The sequence below is a fragment of the Monodon monoceros genome, unplaced genomic scaffold (assembly GCF_005190385.1).
Source record: "Monodon monoceros isolate NGI ecotype Baffin Bay Population unplaced genomic scaffold, NGI_Narwhal_1 Super_Scaffold_21, whole genome shotgun sequence".
NCBI classification, from domain to species: domain Eukaryota; kingdom Metazoa; phylum Chordata; class Mammalia; order Artiodactyla; family Monodontidae; genus Monodon; species Monodon monoceros.
The window spans coordinates 136167839-136184591 of record NW_021703778.1 but is presented as its reverse complement, the minus strand read 5'-3'; the positions used below and the strand labels follow the sequence as shown (position 1 = coordinate 136184591).

At 39.1% G+C, this 16753-nt stretch overlaps 1 protein-coding gene across 2 annotated transcripts in view; it reads left to right on the top strand.

Moving 5' to 3' along the window:
• KCNH5 (potassium voltage-gated channel subfamily H member 5) overlaps nucleotides 1-16753 on the top strand; it is a 317438-nt gene that overhangs the window by 52814 nt on the left and 247871 nt on the right. For both annotated transcript variants that reach the window (XM_029238666.1, XM_029238665.1), the window contains exons 5-6: nucleotides 7798-7913; nucleotides 13233-13625. In XM_029238666.1, the coding sequence (XP_029094499.1) occupies nucleotides 7798-7913; nucleotides 13233-13625 (509 nt within the window). The remainder of the gene's footprint in view (nucleotides 1-7797; nucleotides 7914-13232; nucleotides 13626-16753) is intronic.

Here is a 16753-nt window from a genome sequence, read left to right as displayed (position 1 = left end):
GATTCCTCCAGCTTCGTTTTTCTTTCTCAAGATTGTTTTGGCTATTCAGGGTCTTTTGTGTGTCCATACAAATGGTAAAGTTTTTTGTTCTAATTCTGTGAAAAATTCCGTTGGTAATTTGGTAGGGATTGCATTGAATCTGTAGATTGCTTTGGGTTGTATAGTCATTTTCACAATATTGATTCTTCCAATTCAAGAACATGGTATATCTCTCCGTCTGTTTGTGTCGTCTTTGATTTCTTTCATCAGTGTCTTATAGTTTTCTGAGTATAGGTCCTTTACCTCCTTAGGTGGGTTTATTCCTAGGTATTTTATTCTTTTTGTTGCAATGGTAAATGGGATTGTTTCCATAATTTCTCTTTTTGATCTTTTGTTGTTAGTGTATAGGAATGCAAGAGATTTCTGTGCATTAATTTTGTATCCTGCAACTTTACCAAATTCATTGATTAACTCTAGTATTTTTCTGGTGGCATCTTTAGGATTTTCTATGTATAGTATCATGTCACCTGCAAACAGTGACAATTTTACTTCTTTTCCAATTTGGATTCCTTTTATTTCTTTTTCTTCTCTGATTGCTGTAGCTAGGACTTCCAAATCTATGTTGAATAATAGTGGTGAGAGTGGACATTCTTGTCTTCTTCCTGATCTTAGAGGAAATACTTTCCGTTTTTCACCTTTGAGAATGATGTTTGCTATGGAATATCTTTTTCCATCCCCTCACTTTCAGTCTGTGTGTGTCTCTAGGTCTGCAGTGGGTCTGTTGTAGACAGCATCTATCTATCTATCTATCTTGTTTTTGTATCCATTCAGCCAGTCTGTGTCTTTTGGTTGAAGCATTTAATCCATTTACATTTAAGGTAATTATCAATATGTATGTTCCTACTACCATTTTCTTTGTTGTTTTGGGTTTGTTTTTGTAGGTCTTTTTCTTCTCTTGTGTTTCCCGCCTAGAGAAGTTCCTTTGGCATTTGTTGTAAAGCTGGTTTGGTGGTGCTGAATTCTCTTAGCTTTTGCTTATCAGTAAAGCTTTGATTTCTTTACCAAATCTGAATGAGATCCTTGCTGGGTAGAGTAATCTTGGGTGTAGGTTTTTCCCTTTCATCCCTTTAAATATGTCCTGCCACTCCTTTCTGGCCTGCAGAGTTTCTGCTGAAAAATCAGCCGATAACCTTATGGAGATTCCTTGTATGTTATTTTATTGCTTTTCCCTTGCTGCTTTTAATATTTTTTCTTTGAATTTAATTTTTGTTAGTTTGATTAATATGTGTCTTGGTGTGTTTCCCCTTGGGTTTATCCTGTATGAGACTCTCTGTGCTTCCTGGACTTGATTGACTATTTCCTTTCCCGTATTAGGGAAGTTTTCAACTATAATCTCTTCAAATATTTTCTCAGTCCCTTTCTTTTTCTCTTCTTCTTCTGGGACCCCTATAATTCGAATGTTGGTGCACTTAGTGTTGTCCCAGAGGCCTCTGAGACTGTCCTCATTTCTTTTCAATTCTTTTTTCTTTAATCTGCTCTGCAGTGGCTATTTCCACCCTTCTATCTTTCAGCTCACTTATTCGTTCTTCTGTCTCAGTTATTCTACTATTGATTCCTTCTAGTGTATTTTTCATTTCATTTATTGTGTTGTTCATCACTGTTTGTTTGCTCTTTAGTTCTTATAGGTCCTTGTTAAACATTTCTTGTATTTTCTCAATCCATGCTTCCATTCTATTTCTGAGATTCTGGATCATCTTTACTATCATTACTCTGAATTCTTTTTCAGGTAGGTTCTCCATTTCCTCCTCATTTATTTGGTCTTGTAGGTTTTTTCCTTGCTCCTTCATCTGTAGCATATTTTTTTGTTGTCTCATTTTTTTGGATGGGTGGGGCTGTGTTCCTGTCTTGCTGGTTGTTTGGCCCTAAGCATTCAGCACTGGAGTTTGCAGGCAGCTGGGTGGAGCCGGGTCTTCGTCCTGAGATGAGGACCTCCGGGAGACCTCACACTGATTAATATTCCCTGGGACCTGAAGTTCTCTGTTAGTCCAGCAGTTTGGACTTGGTGCTCTCACCACAGGAGCTCAGGTCCTACCTCTGGCCTGGGAATCAAGACTCTGCAAGCCATGCAGTGTGGCAGGAAAAAAAAAAGCAACAAACAGAAAAGAGCAGAACAATAACAAAGAGTAAAAAATAAAATAAAATTAGAAAAATAAAAAATATATTAGAAAAAATAACAATAAAAATGAGACAACAACAAAACAAAACAGAACCACACCAGCAAAAATAAAATAAAATAAACAAGAAAATAAAAAATTAATAAAAATAAAAAATTCCCTGGTACCTCCTTTATCAGTGTCCTTGCCCCCATCGTGAGCTACAGCCTACCCTTGCCTCCCCTGTAGGTCTCTGGACCCATTTTTTCAGCCCCACCTCTGCATGTGTTCTTCTCATCAGTGTTTCTTCCTGGAGCTGGCCTGGAGCACATGTGCCCATGCAGGCCACCTGGGGCACAGGCCTCCACAGGCGCACCCACAGGGGCCAGTGCGGCTAGAGGAAGCCTTGGAGAGGGGTGGCATTTGGCCCACCTTGACCCACGTCGCCAGAGGAGGCCCTGTCAGGGGCGGCACTCGGGCTGTCAGCACCCGCGTGGCCCTTGGAAGCTTTGGCGAGGGTGGGGCTCAGGCCCAGGACCCACTCGGCCGGAAGAGGCTTTGTTGGGGCAGTGCATGGGCTGTCGGGACCTGTGTGGCCCATGGTGGCTTTCGGGGAGGCCAGTGCTCAGGCCTGCTGGGAACTGCGCTGCCCGTGGAGGCTTTGTTGGGGGGCAGTACTGAGGTCTGCTGGGACCCATGCGTCCGGCGGAGGCCTCAGCTGAGGCAGGGCTCAGGTCCAGGACCCACGCGGGCAGAGGGAGCCCTGGGGGAGACAGGGCTCAGGCCTGGGACCCACGCAGCTGGAAGAGGCCTTGGCGAGGCAGAGGGGGGTGGGCAGCTCAGGCCCGGGACCCCAGCAGGCTTGCCAGTGCCCAAGCAGGTGGAGGAGACGTCAGCTGCGTTCCCTTCTGATTCCCCGATCCCCCGAAGGTCCCTCTTCTTCCCTGCTGATCCCCTTGCTGTTAGTGGGCCCCTCCAAGTGTGGGAACCTCTCCCCTCCCCCAGCCCCCCCTTAGGTGTTCTGATCCCATCCTGCCTCCACTTTTCCTTCCCCCGCTCCTTCCCACGTCTTACCTCATCACGTGGGGATTCCTCGCATCCCCTTAGGTGTCCGAGGTCTCCCACCAGCGCCTAGTAGGTGCCCTAGTTATGAGGAGATGCTAACTCCACATCCTTCTACTCCGCCATCTTGACTCTGCCCCATCTTATGGCTTTTCAGTAATATATTTGATAAACTAATCTGCTGAGAGGGAGGACAGAGGGGTGGCGTAGGGTCTTGAGAAAAATGCTAACTGTTTAGAACTGAGGACTGCAAGGAAGCCCTAACCAGAGACAAAAAGATCTCTGAGCAGTTCAGGGAGTGCATCTTTTTGTGCTCCCTTTGATTTAAACGTGAAACAAAACATTCCTCAGCTTTGCATTTGTTTTCCAGCTCCAAGGGCATTTTGATATCAAAGCTCGTAAATGGTTACTTGATTAGACCACTGCCTTTGCTTTCTCTAGCAAGAATCCTTCCCAAGTATTTCCTCCTAAACTTCTCTCTTTGAGTAAGTCTGAGTCAGTTTGACAACTGTCACCACCTTTTTTTTTTTTTTTTTGTCTGTTAGCAGCTCCCAACTTCTCTTTTTGAGGGAAAAATTATAATCCTCCACACACTTCCTCCTCAACCCTCTACCACACTGTTTCTACCTTCTCCAACCCAAAGCCCTTCTTTCACAATACCAATGAGTTATATTAGTATCTGCTAAGAGCTGAACATATTTCCTTCTTTATATTCTAATTTTAACTACATGTAATGTGGGATGCTGTGTTAATTTCTATTTAACTTTTCTACTAATGTTCTCATTCATTCATTCAAAAAATTTTCTAGTGCCCAGTATGTGCCAGTCATGGAACTAGACAACCAGGGATAGAAAGAATAAGATCTGGCACCTAAAAGTCATATCATGCTGCAAATTCCCTTTTCATCTATATTTAAGGGTGGTCTCACTCAGAATACACTGTGTGAAAATTTTTAGAATGAAGAATTAACATTTTTCTTTCAGTTTCATTCTGCTGTTTAATCAATGATAGTCCTATTTTTACCATGGAGAAAAATGTTGGTGTTTTATTTTCACAGTTTTAAAACTTTTTCTTCCTTTAGGAAATTGAAATAAGGTAAAGGGATGAAGTATTTCTTGATTTTATTGACTTCATGTGTAAAATGAGATACACCTACACAGGCACATTTGTTTCATATTTAAATGAGGAACTGCTGCTTCCTCATCAAGAAACAGTAGTGTGTGCTCATGATGCTTGAAATAGAAAACCAGAGGATGACAATAAGCTTTCATCATCATGTTTCTCCTTCCTCACAAGTTTACTTCTTTTTATGATCCTAGAAAAGGAGAGAACACATAGCGTTTGATGATTTGTGTTCTTCCATGTGTTATTGAATTCATTCCTTCAATATCTCCTTTTATTTTTTGAAAATATTTTCTGAATAAACTTTATCACACACAGGGAATGAAACTGGGCTTCTCTTTTAATCCAATAATCAGATGTACTAAGAGGTGCAACATTATCTATCTTAGAAATATGAATCTTCAGTAAGTATAAGATTGACTTGTGGGAATTCCCTGGTGGTCCAGTGGTTAGGACTCTGCCCTTTCACTGCTGAGGGCCTGGGTTTGATCACTGGTCAGGGAACTAAGATCTTGCAAGCCTTGCAGCACAGCCAAAAAAAAAAAAAGAAACTGAAATCAAGATTGACTTGGAAGTTTCTAGAAATATTCAATGCAATTTTAATATTCATTTGATGCAGAAGAGAAATGATCAACAGGAAATATTTTAATATAACTGTTGCCAACATAGTTACTGTCATCTGAAGACATCCTCACCATTTTAACCCAATAAAGCAAAAACCAAACCAAAACCCAATGATAATAAAACATATTTCATGTTTATGTTCATGATAATACAAATGGAGCTTATTTTTAAATCTTATTTTAAAGTTACAAATAACTTTTAATTAATTAGTCAGTCAATTAAAGGCCTATTTTATGGCAGGCCTCTACCAAGTGCTGAGAATGGAGAGGTGATGGTAGTTTAGTGGGAGTGACTAACATGCTTATCAACAACTGCATTAGTATTGTTAGTGCCATGTGAGGTATGTATTCTGTGGTGTGAATACACAGAGGAGAGTGCATCTCTCTCATGAGTGGATCCAAGAAGCTACCAGTGGATCTCAGAATGCTTTAACTGAGTTTGGGGGTACCAGTAAGCATTAGCCAGACAGATGGAGAGGGAAAAAGCATTTCAGGTAGACAGAGTGGCTATAACATGTGAAAGCATGAAAGCATTGAATGTCATAGGGTGTACAAAGAATTCCTGGTGGATTTAATTTTACTTTTGCATTTGTTCTTTTAATTTGTTATTGATTTTAGTGAGGCCAGAATACAGAGCGTGTATGAAGAAGTGGATGGAGATGGAAGCAGAGCAAATCTTTAGGGTCAGAAACTAAATGACATGTATACCAAGGATATTCAGTGTTATCCTGAAGGCTTCCAGGGATCTCTTAAAGAACTTAAAATGGGAGAAATGCATGGTAAGATTTGTGCTGTAGAAAGGACTGGCAGCAATGTGCAGAGTTGTTTGGAGAGTCTGTGGTCAGAGAGCAGAGGCAATGGTTTTTAGGAGCTACTGTCTAACTCAGGTGAAAGATGATATATTGTCTAACATATTAGGGATGGAGAGGGGAGATTAAATTTGAGGGTATTTATTGATAAGTTATAGTCTGTAAGTCCTGGAAGCGATTGGATATGTGTGTGGGGGGTGGAGGTAATAGTGAAGGAGGATGGTGAATCTCAAGTTTCTGATTCGGACAGCTGGAAATATCATGGGGCCATTCACTAGGACCAAGAATACATTAAATATGCAGAGTTGGAGATGGGGGGAGAAGGTGATGATAAGATTGATTTTGAACATGTTAAGAGTAGAACATCTGAGTAAGAGGTGGCCATGGCCTATTAGATACATAGGTCTAGTGCTTAGAAGAAAAATCTAAGTTGGTGATATAGATTGCATGATGGTCTTTTGCATTGATGTTGAATTCTTAGAGAGTTGGTGGCATATCTGGTGCTTCTTTGTTTCTCCAGCACATTGCACAGGGCAAGCCTTAGGGTTGCATACAATTCCCAAAGCCTAACATTTTCTGTTCTAGTCACTAGGATGGGGCCCATTAATGAAAAAGAATAAAAGATCTTCTATTAACCAATGCCAGTTTACTTTTTTCCCCAATCCAATTGTTGATACCATAGAAAGAGCTAAATTGGTGGGGCAGTACAAAGCCTAATTGAAGTCAAAGTTAGATTGAAGAATAGCAGTAAAGTATGATGTCACTTACCTGGTATGGTTTGAAAGACATTTGGTTGGTGCCTGCCCAGGATTTCTTCTTTCATTTTCTGTCACATTGTCTTGAAAGTTCATCATTACCATTAGAGTCATTGCTTTGGACCATCAGGGGTTTTCATTTTTAAGGAGTTGTTTGGTAAATACCCTAGTTAAAGGTAATACCATGGAAACTATCAAATGGTCTTAATGGAGTCCGTAATAGATTAGAGCTTTTTGGGATACCTAGAGAAAGGATAATTGAGATACAAGCAGAGTATGGCTTGTTTTGTTCTACTTGTTCATGTCTCATTGACATTTCCTTGAAGTTAATTAGCTTAATAATGAAAAATTAATGATTTTAATAATGGAAGAAATTTCTTTCCTATTAAATTCACATTCCTTCCCCTTAGAAGTTAAGGTTACTACTCTTTTGGAAAACATTATTAAGGATTCTAGATATTCCAAAAATAATCTTTAAATATCAATGAAATTGTTAATAAGAGAGAACCTTTGCTATGTTACAAAGAAGATGGAGGTGTGTGATAAGAACCATAGTTTGTGAGATTTGTTGAAATTGGGCTTTATTCTCTTATGTGTATATATCTTCACATAAGTATACGATAGGACTGTTCTTATTAGGGTAATACTACCTGCCATAGTAAATAACCCCCCAAATTTAAGTGGTTTAACACAATAGAAGCATATTTCTTACTCATATAACAATCCAAGGAAGTTGATCTTTGACATATGGCGTTCTTCTATGCACTGATTCAGTGGCTTTGCCGTCCCCTGGGATTTTGTCACTTGCATCCAACTGGTAGAAGGGTGGAGAAAGTATGGAGAAGTTTCACTTGCTTCTTAAGTTATTGCATGCATGGATGTGACACACATCAGTTCTGTCTCAATCCATTGGTGAGGACTAGGGACAGGCCCACACCTAGATGCAACAAATGCTGGGAAATGTATTCCTGGCTGGGCAGCTGTTTCCCAGTAACAAACCTATACAATGCAAGGGGGAGGACAGAATCTTGTGGACAACTAGCTACCTGGCTATAGGGACTATATGATAGACATGAGCAAAACACAAAGATCACACATGAAAATTACTTACTATTTTATAACTGCACTTGAAATATATGATGATGTCTGTGTAGAAATTAAGTGCTTTAGATTGATACTTTTCATTAGTTCCGCATGTTATGCTATTTCTGAGATCCCTTGAATATTAGCAAGAATGTAGGCTTCCATATTCATGACGTGTGAAAAACTGAGACTTTCTTTCCTTATTTTTAAGGTTGGACAAAATTTGCCCGATTGACACGGGCTTTGACAAATAGCCGAAGTGTTTTGCAACAGCTCACGCCAATGAATAAAACAGAGGTGGTCCACAAACATTCAAGACTAGCTGAAGTAAGTGCGAGATTAACTTTACTTCCCAACATGGTGGTGGTCATACATTTTTTCCCCCACAAACGTTTCAGTTATTTGAAACATTTACTATTATAAATGGCTATTATTTTACAAACACTTATATGCTAATTGATTTTTCCTTGTAGAATTATAGAAATTTCCTATATTTCCTTTTATGCTCTCCTACTTTGGAAATGGGAAGGTAATTTATGACATCCCAGGTGATGTCTGTACAGAATGAGGTTTTCTTTGAGCAAATGAGGTAGGGAGTTCACTCATTTGTTAATTTATGTGTGCAGCACACACTTATTGAGTGTTTGCTCCATGCTTGGTACTCTGCAAAGGATGTAAAGATGAATAGGCCATCGGCCCTATCATCAAGGAGTTAAAGATCCAGCAGAGGAGGGAGGGGTTACCTGAATGAGATGATACCAGGGCTGAGTGAATCTTTTTCTTTTTAATTGAAGTATAGTTGATTTACAATGTTGTGTTAGTTTCCGGTGTACAGTGAAGTGATTTAGTTATATATATATATATATATTATATAGATAATATATATATTATATGTACTCTTTTTCATATTCTTTCAATTATAGGTTATTATAAGATGTTGAATATACAGTAGGACCTGTTGTTTACCTATTTCATATATAGTGGTGTCTGCTAATCCCAAACTTCTCATTTACCCCTCCCCCACCCCCTTTCCCCTTTGGTAACCATAAGTCTGTTTTCTATATCTGTGAGTCTGTTTCTGTTTTGTAAAGAAGTTCATTTGTATCATATTTTAGATTCTACATATAAGTGATATCATATGATATTTGTCTTTGTCTGACTTGCTTCGCTTAATATGACAATCTCTAGGTCCATCCAGGTCGTTGCAAATGACGTTATTTCATTCTTTTTTTATGACTAATATTCCGTTGTATATATATACCACATCTTCTTTATCCATTCATCTGTCAATGGACATTTAGGTTGTTTCCATGTCTTGGCTGTTGTAAATAGTGCTGTTATGAACATTGGGGTGCGTGTATCTTCTTTTTTTAATAAATTTATTTTATTTATTTATTTTTGGCTGCATTGGGTCTTCATTGCTGCGCGTGGGCTTTCTCTAGTTGCGGCGAGCTGAGGCTTCTCTTCGTTGTGGTGTGTGGGCTTCTCATTGCGGTGGCTTCTCTTGTTGCGGAGCACGGACTCCAGGTGCGCAGGCTTCAGTAGTTGTGGCTCATGGGCTTAGTTGCTCCGCAGGCATGTGACATCTTCCTGGATCAGGGCTTGAACCCGTGTCCCCTGCATTAGCAGGTGGATTCTTAACCACTGCGCCACCAGGGAAGCCCTGTACTACTTGATTTTGAAGCTACTTTCTTTTCTGCCTTCGGTTGTCCGTTGCTTTCTACAAATCAAGCTAAAGTGTAGGAGCTTGTTTCTGTGACTGCTGACTTTTGCAGTTATGATTCTTACTGGGTCTTAACTCATTCAGTTTTTCTTTCTTTGTTAACACAGTTGGGCAAGAACAAGAGGAAAGAGACCATAGAGAGGAAATTGTTCTACCTTAGCACCCTGAATCACTCAGGATAGTTTTTTTCTTCTATATCAAATGGAAAGTTCCTTTCCACTTGACAGCTCATCATTTTTACTTTTACTTTTGAGGAACTTTCATTCCTGTTTCTTCCCATCTGATTTTTTTCTTTTTTTTGCTTTGCCTTTTGATTATTGTTAGTTTCTTTATCAGTCATCCCTAATTCACAAACCTGATTCAAATACCAAAATGCTTTCTGTCAGGTCTTAGGCTTGATTTCAGAGAACATGTGGAAATAAGAAGGTTTTCAACAAAGATTTAGTCTGTATGTGCTCTTAGATCTTCAAAGACTGACCTAAAAGAAGCACCAAATTAGCAGAGAGATATAGTTTTGCCAGTTGTACTCAGAGTCATATAATTTGTTCAGCTTGAGTATTTGGATTTGCTGTTAAATTTCAGGCCCTTTCACTTTTTCCAACACATATAAATTTTATCTTAATTTCACCAGGCCCCCTAAATTTGGAGCTGATCCCCACTTTCAAAGATCCTGGTCTCCATGTAGGCAGTTCATCTGTTTTCCACAGGTCCTGACATCGTGCTGATTGGCTTCAGCTTCTCACTTGTATCCGTGGTACTGAGTCCTTTAGAGTCAGTGAGCTCAGATATTCAGAGAGAAAGCATATATCTGTTTCAGTACAAAAATACATCAGTAAATGTGATTTCATCCCCCCTCTACCTAAAGCTTATTGCTCCTGAAAGTACAAATGAAATAACAAAGCGAAGAGTTGTTACTCACTGCCTTATAAAGGAGTCCTAGTGATGGGGCTGAGATTAAAGTCGTGCTCTGCATATGAGAAAGCTCAAAGCTGCCGCACATAGTGAGTCCCTTTCTTTGTTGTTGTTGCCATTCTTCTCCTCGCCTCCCTGCTCATTCTCCTCCTTCTCTTGTAGCAGTTTTGGATTGCTTTACGAATGCAAGTCACCTTCCGAAGGACTGGGTTATGAATGTTGAAAGAAATATAAGACAAGGGTTTTTATTTTGAACTGTACATTATAATCACCTGGAAAGATTTTGAAAATATAGATTCTCTGGGAACCCACACAAGATGAATTTAATTATTTTCTGGCATGGGGTCTGAGTATCAGTATACTTTAGTTTTTAAAACTTCTCCAGAAGATTCTGGTTTGTAGCCAGATTTAAGAAATACTGAACTCAAGAGTGATTTCATTCCATCTCTAGAGGAGACATCTTACATTTGTCCAGGGTGTTGAGCGGGGCCGACTTGTCTATTAACACAGTGTGTAGGGCCCACATGATGTTTGAATTTCTACTAATAGTAGAAGGAAAAAATGAACTTTTAGGTAAAAGAATTTTGAATATATAATATTAATTTATGCATCTTTGTAAAAAGACAGTTGTAAAATATAATTTTTATTTTATTATTTTTGAGGAGGAAGGGGTCTAAGAAGGCAAAAATACCCAGGACCCATGAAGGTCCTAATGTACCCTGGCACTGAGTTTATTTTCTAAGTACGATTTCTTTGTGCTCAAACTATAGACTGTGGTAAAATATTAACATTGAATATGAAGGAAATTTTCATGTTTAACACAGTGAAATTAGAATGAATAGATCAGTGGTTGAAAAGTGAAAGAGAGGCCGTGGCTCTGTATGATTCTGTGTATGTAATGCTTTGTCTCAACATGAAGCTTACCTGCCTGTAGGATAATTTGTTGCTAAGTAATTTAAGACCTTATGGGAAAAGTATGACTGGGGCACTGATAATGAGGATAAATATGTAAAAATCTTTATAAATAGTTCTTATAACTCCCAAACTTAAAGCAATAGTTATAATATACACCTAAAGAGAATATCAGTGATGTTTTTCACATTTTAAAATAGCAATGATTATATTATATGCTTAGTTTTCAGTTATGTAAGTTCTATTTATGAGAGACTTTTCAGGATAAATCTCTCTCAAGTTTCAAAACATGCTAGTATACTTATTTTGCTTTGTAGTGTAAGAATTACATGCTAACAGGTGTTTTTGTTTACATCTATTTGCACATTCACAAATTTAGTGCATTTATGATTTTATAATTTGAACTTGTTGACTCCTACTTTCTGGGTCCCATTAGTCCTAGGGACACTACATACTTGGATGCATAAGATGGTAGAGCTGCTGAAAACATTGTTTATCAAAGTCCCACTTACAAACTCCTTAATACATAGGTTTACTCAGCTTTAGCTTCATTGATGGCATGGAGCAGAGGTCTCTGACCTGCTGCTTCAACTCCTTTTCACAATTTCCATGTTCCAGGTTCTGGAAGGAAGTGCTAAGTCCTGTGTTTGTTACCTTTGCCCAGGGTTGCCCAGACCTCTGCTTTTGTTCTGTCATCTGCTTTTTCTCATTGTCTCTTTAATGAGACCTAATCAGAGTAAGTCAAGGTTCATATAACATTACATTGAAATTTTTCCATTTGTCGAAAAGGTATGGAGAAGCAAACCTGAATATTTAGTTTTGTTTTTTTTTTCCCCTAAAGGGAATTTGCCTCTGGGCAGGAAATCCAATATTCTTAAAGTCCTGATTGTAAGGAAAAAAGGGAAAAGCAGGTTATAACATTTACACCCCTGATATTGCTGTGCCAGTCATTTAGGGCCCTGGCTGAGTCCCACACAACCGCAAGATCACCATCAGTGGGGCCCTGGGGTTCAGCAAGGCCGTCAGAATCAAAGTTATGCTCCTTGAGGTGCCAAATATGTGAAGAATGGATAATGGTGAGTCATGCAAATAACAGTTGGGCAGTCAGTGAGAGATGTGTGATTCTAGGCAAGCCTGCCAAGTGAGTGTGCAGAACTTGCAGAAGTGGGTGTCCAACAGTGCTGTGGATCAGCGTTGGTGCTGGAGGAGGTCATCGAGAGCATGGGACTGCGGGTTGACCCTTCAGCTGGACCCAGGCAGTTGGAGGCTCCTTACCCCCACCCTTGTCCTTGGAATGTATACTCTGCTTACCATTCCCACAATGGGGGCCATTTTCAAGGATGCAGGCTTGAGAGAGTAAGGTGTTGTTGAGACCTTCAGGTGTTGTTGTGACCTTCAGTCACACCTCTATACGTGACTGAACCCAGTTAAGGCTTCTGTATAAACTTTTAATATTTGGTGGGTGGGTTCAGAGATCTACTGGTCTTGTGGCTGCCCAATGAAAGCCTTGTAAGGGGCTTCCCTGGTGGCACAGTGGTTGAGAGTCCACCTGCCGATGCAGGGGACACGGGTTCGTGCCGCGGTCTGGGAAGATCCCACGTGCCGCGAAGCGGCTGGGCCCGTGAGCCATGGCCGCTGAGCCTGCGCGTCCGGAGCCTGTGCTCCGCAACGGGAGAAGCCACAACAGTGAGAGGCCCGCGTACAGCAAAAAAAAAAAAAGAAAAAAAAAGCCTTGTAAGTAAGTTCCCTTGTATATTAAAACTGCCACCTACCAATCTGGAGTGGTCTGCCTCTTTCTTTGGTCTCTCCCTGCCCTCCATGTATGGGGACCAGTTTTTGAAACAACAGTTGGCCACTGGAGAGAAAGCCAGAGGGAATAGCAGACAGATCAACTTTGGTAGAGAGACTGGACATGGAGTGACTTTGAACAAACCTTGATACAACTTAGGAGAAGAGGGAGATGAAACTACAGAGCCTGACTGGCCTTGAAACCAGGAGTCATGATTAATAGGCTGTGGTTTGGCTGCCAGTAAATTTGAATTCATTACTAACTGTGCAGAGATGTCCGGGTCATTATATATACATTTTCTCTCTTTTAGGTTCTTCAGCTGGGATCAGATATCCTTCCTCAGTACAAGCAAGAAGCGCCAAAGACGCCGCCACACATTATTTTACACTATTGTGCTTTTAAAACAACTTGGGATTGGGTGATTTTAATTCTTACCTTCTACACCGCCATTATGGTTCCTTATAACGTTTCCTTCAAAACGAAGCAGAACAACATAGCCTGGCTGGTGCTGGACAGTGTGGTGGATGTTATTTTTCTGGTTGACATTGTTCTAAATTTTCACACGACCTTTGTGGGACCTGGTGGAGAGGTCATTTCTGACCCCAAGTTGATCAGGATGAACTATCTGAAAACTTGGTTTGTGATCGATCTGTTGTCTTGTTTACCTTATGACATCATCAATGCCTTTGAAAATGTTGATGAGGTAAGTTTCTTTTTCTTTTTAGTACTTGAATCACATGTTTCGAGAAAATTAGGATAAAAGGAGTTTAGAGATAATCCAAACTTCTTTTGAGCCACCACTTTCCATCTTCATCCTACTAAACACTTGCCGTAAATTATCGTATTTTATTACCTTATAATTTTCATCTGCTTTTTTTTCTTGATTTCTGGTTGAAAATACTAATTACTAGAAAAATGGCTGTGGTTGGAGGTTGTGGTTGAAAGAGGTGGAGGAGAAGAAAAGCCACAGCATTTGGAGTCAAATATGGTTTATGAACTAGATAATTGATTGACAGGTGATGTGTTTTGATGTGTGTTTTGGTTTTCTTTTTTTGAAAACTGTGGCATTTTAAAACTCTGTGCACCCATAGGTCTTTTGACTCCTCCTCCTCCAGATAGCAGTGCTTGAGTTAACAAAAAGATACAGAAAATTTTATGGAAGAAAAATTCTTGAATTTTTGCCTTTTTGGTTTCTTTTTTATAGTTTTTGCTTTAAATTTTGTCTAAGTACATTTGTGATTAGAGACTATATTGGATGACTTCTGATGTCTGGTCACATTCAAGATTCTGCTTATTCAATGTTATCTGCACAATGAGAAATACTTAAAACGTGTAATATCTTGGAAGACCATTTTATTCAGAGCTTCTTAGCTTCTAACCTAGTAGTGGATGATTTTCAACTTGCTACACGAAGGATGTATATAAATGAGTCAATATAGAATGTATCTATTATTAAAATATGTTCATAATAATAACTACAAACTTAATTTCCCTGAAGATTTTACTCTGTCCTCATAGACTGTTCAGATGGAAAATTCTGCACTACATTGTTGTCATCGTGTGTGTATTTGGGAAGTAGTTTACAACTTTTCTTCAGTAACTTTTTCCATAAAATTTCTGCATTCAATCCACTTTAATGATATTAAAAATATTTCCCTGAAAGTTAAGTATAGACATTGTATTTTGATGCTGTACACGTAATTGTTACTTTAAAAATTGGGGGATAAAAAGGAATCGTAGTAATTTGTTTTCTAATTTTAGATTTTACCTACATCAAGCTTTTTAAGGTATATTTATTTCTTCCCTGTTTACCTTCTGGAAGGGTTGAGAGGGGTTAATTTTGAAAATGCTAATCATATGATAAGAAGATAATAAGTAGTATTTATATGTTCACTTACTAAATGGATTAATATATTAAGATCAATGCATTAAGATTTCCATTATTTAGAACATAGGCATAAAGATTTTAATAAAAATAATTAAAAGATTGGTTTAATTCATAGAAAAGTGAATACATTAAACATTACATAATAATAAATGCATTTAATATACCATACAAATACATGAAGAGATCCTCAGACTTACTAATACTAAGGAAAATGCAAAGTAAACCTACAAACTACACTGACATACCATCATTTACCACACACACTAGATTGGTGAGAAGGTGGCTAAGGATGTGCACTGCTCAGATCTCCTTTCATGAAAACCTGCTGCATGGAGCACAGTTAGGGGATTCCTGGAAGTGGCTCCTGGTCTGGGAAAGCCAATCATTCATTGGCATTCAGTGATATCACACTATCACACTGGTAGCTTGAAACTGGCCACAATGGGAGTATTTACACCCAGAAAGTCACAAATGCTATGAATAAAAACTTTTCTTTAACTTTCTGTGGAATTAGTTGTTAGTCATTTACCAACACACCACTGAACACAGTTGACTGACACCTGCTATGGTTTTCTGATCTGCTGCAGGTCACACATCGAAGCCATATTTCCCCAACATTGTGCCCAGCCAGTGACTAAGAATGGTGGTAACATTATGATTAGTTTACTCCTGCTCAATAAAGAGCTCCTCTATTGAGCAACTTTTGCTCTGGGACTCCCCATTTACCTGTGCTGTGGTTGAGGCTCTTTCTGCACAATTCTTCCTCCCCTCTTCACAGGTTTCAAATGGCATTGTGGTCTGAAGGCTCCTCCCTCCTCCGTTTCTCCTTCATAGGCATTTATCTCAGTAAAGGTCTTGCATATCTAACCCTGACTTGGCATTACTCTGTCGGGGACCTGAACTGATGAAGCGATGGGGTGAGGCCTCTCATACATTGCTGAAGGGAATGTTGGTAAAACTTCCATGAAGAATAATTGGCAATATCTCATTTTAAAAAAAGAGAAGACACTAGGGGCAACCACTAGGGGCAATCCCCTTGTTTAAGGGATTCTTTGTTATTTGCTTCCATCACCAAACAGCAAGATTATGTACCTACCTCTTGGTTTTTCAATTTTAGGACTTGTCTTTGACTTCTCACTATGGAATTTGAAGTTTTAGCCTCTTTCTCCCTGCCCTAACTGTATATATGCACTATTTCCATCACCTCATTCTCACAATACAGGTATACCATCCTTTTGGTTCCATAAATAGTAGGTATTTATATCATTACTACTACAAATATGCTATTTATAGCTGAACCTTCAACATGCTGTGATTACTTTTCCTTTTCTGCACTTTCCATTTTCCTGAGAGTTGGTTTTATCATTTGCTTAGTTTTATGTACTAATCACTAACTCAATCCTTAAGCTCTATGCCAGTTGTCTAAATCTCCCTCCAGTACATTGATACAAGTAATATTCTATCAACATCATTTTCTTAAACAGATCTCTCTACACTCTACCCTCCCACCTGATGGACAGTTTGGCTAGCTGTAACATCCTAGGCCAGAGATAATTTCTCCTCAGATTTTGAAAGACACAGTGCCATTACAGTCTACCTTCTAATAATTCTCTTAAGAAACTTTAAACCATTGTGACCGGTTTTCTCTTTCTGGAAATTTGATGTATCTTCTCTGTCCAGGGTTCTGAATCTTTCCAGTAATATGCTTTAGTGTAAGTCCCATTTTCATCAGTTTTGCTGGGTACTGACTGGGTAGCCTTTTTCAATCTAGAAAAGCATGTCTTCTGTTTTGATTTTTTTCTTATGATGATTTTCTCCATCCCTTTCTCCCCTCTTTTCCATTCTCTCTCTTGCTGGAATTCCTTTTGTTCTTATACCTACTAGACTTCTCCTCTGATTCCTTTTTTTTTCTTCCCTATTTTCCAATCCTTTATATTTTTGCT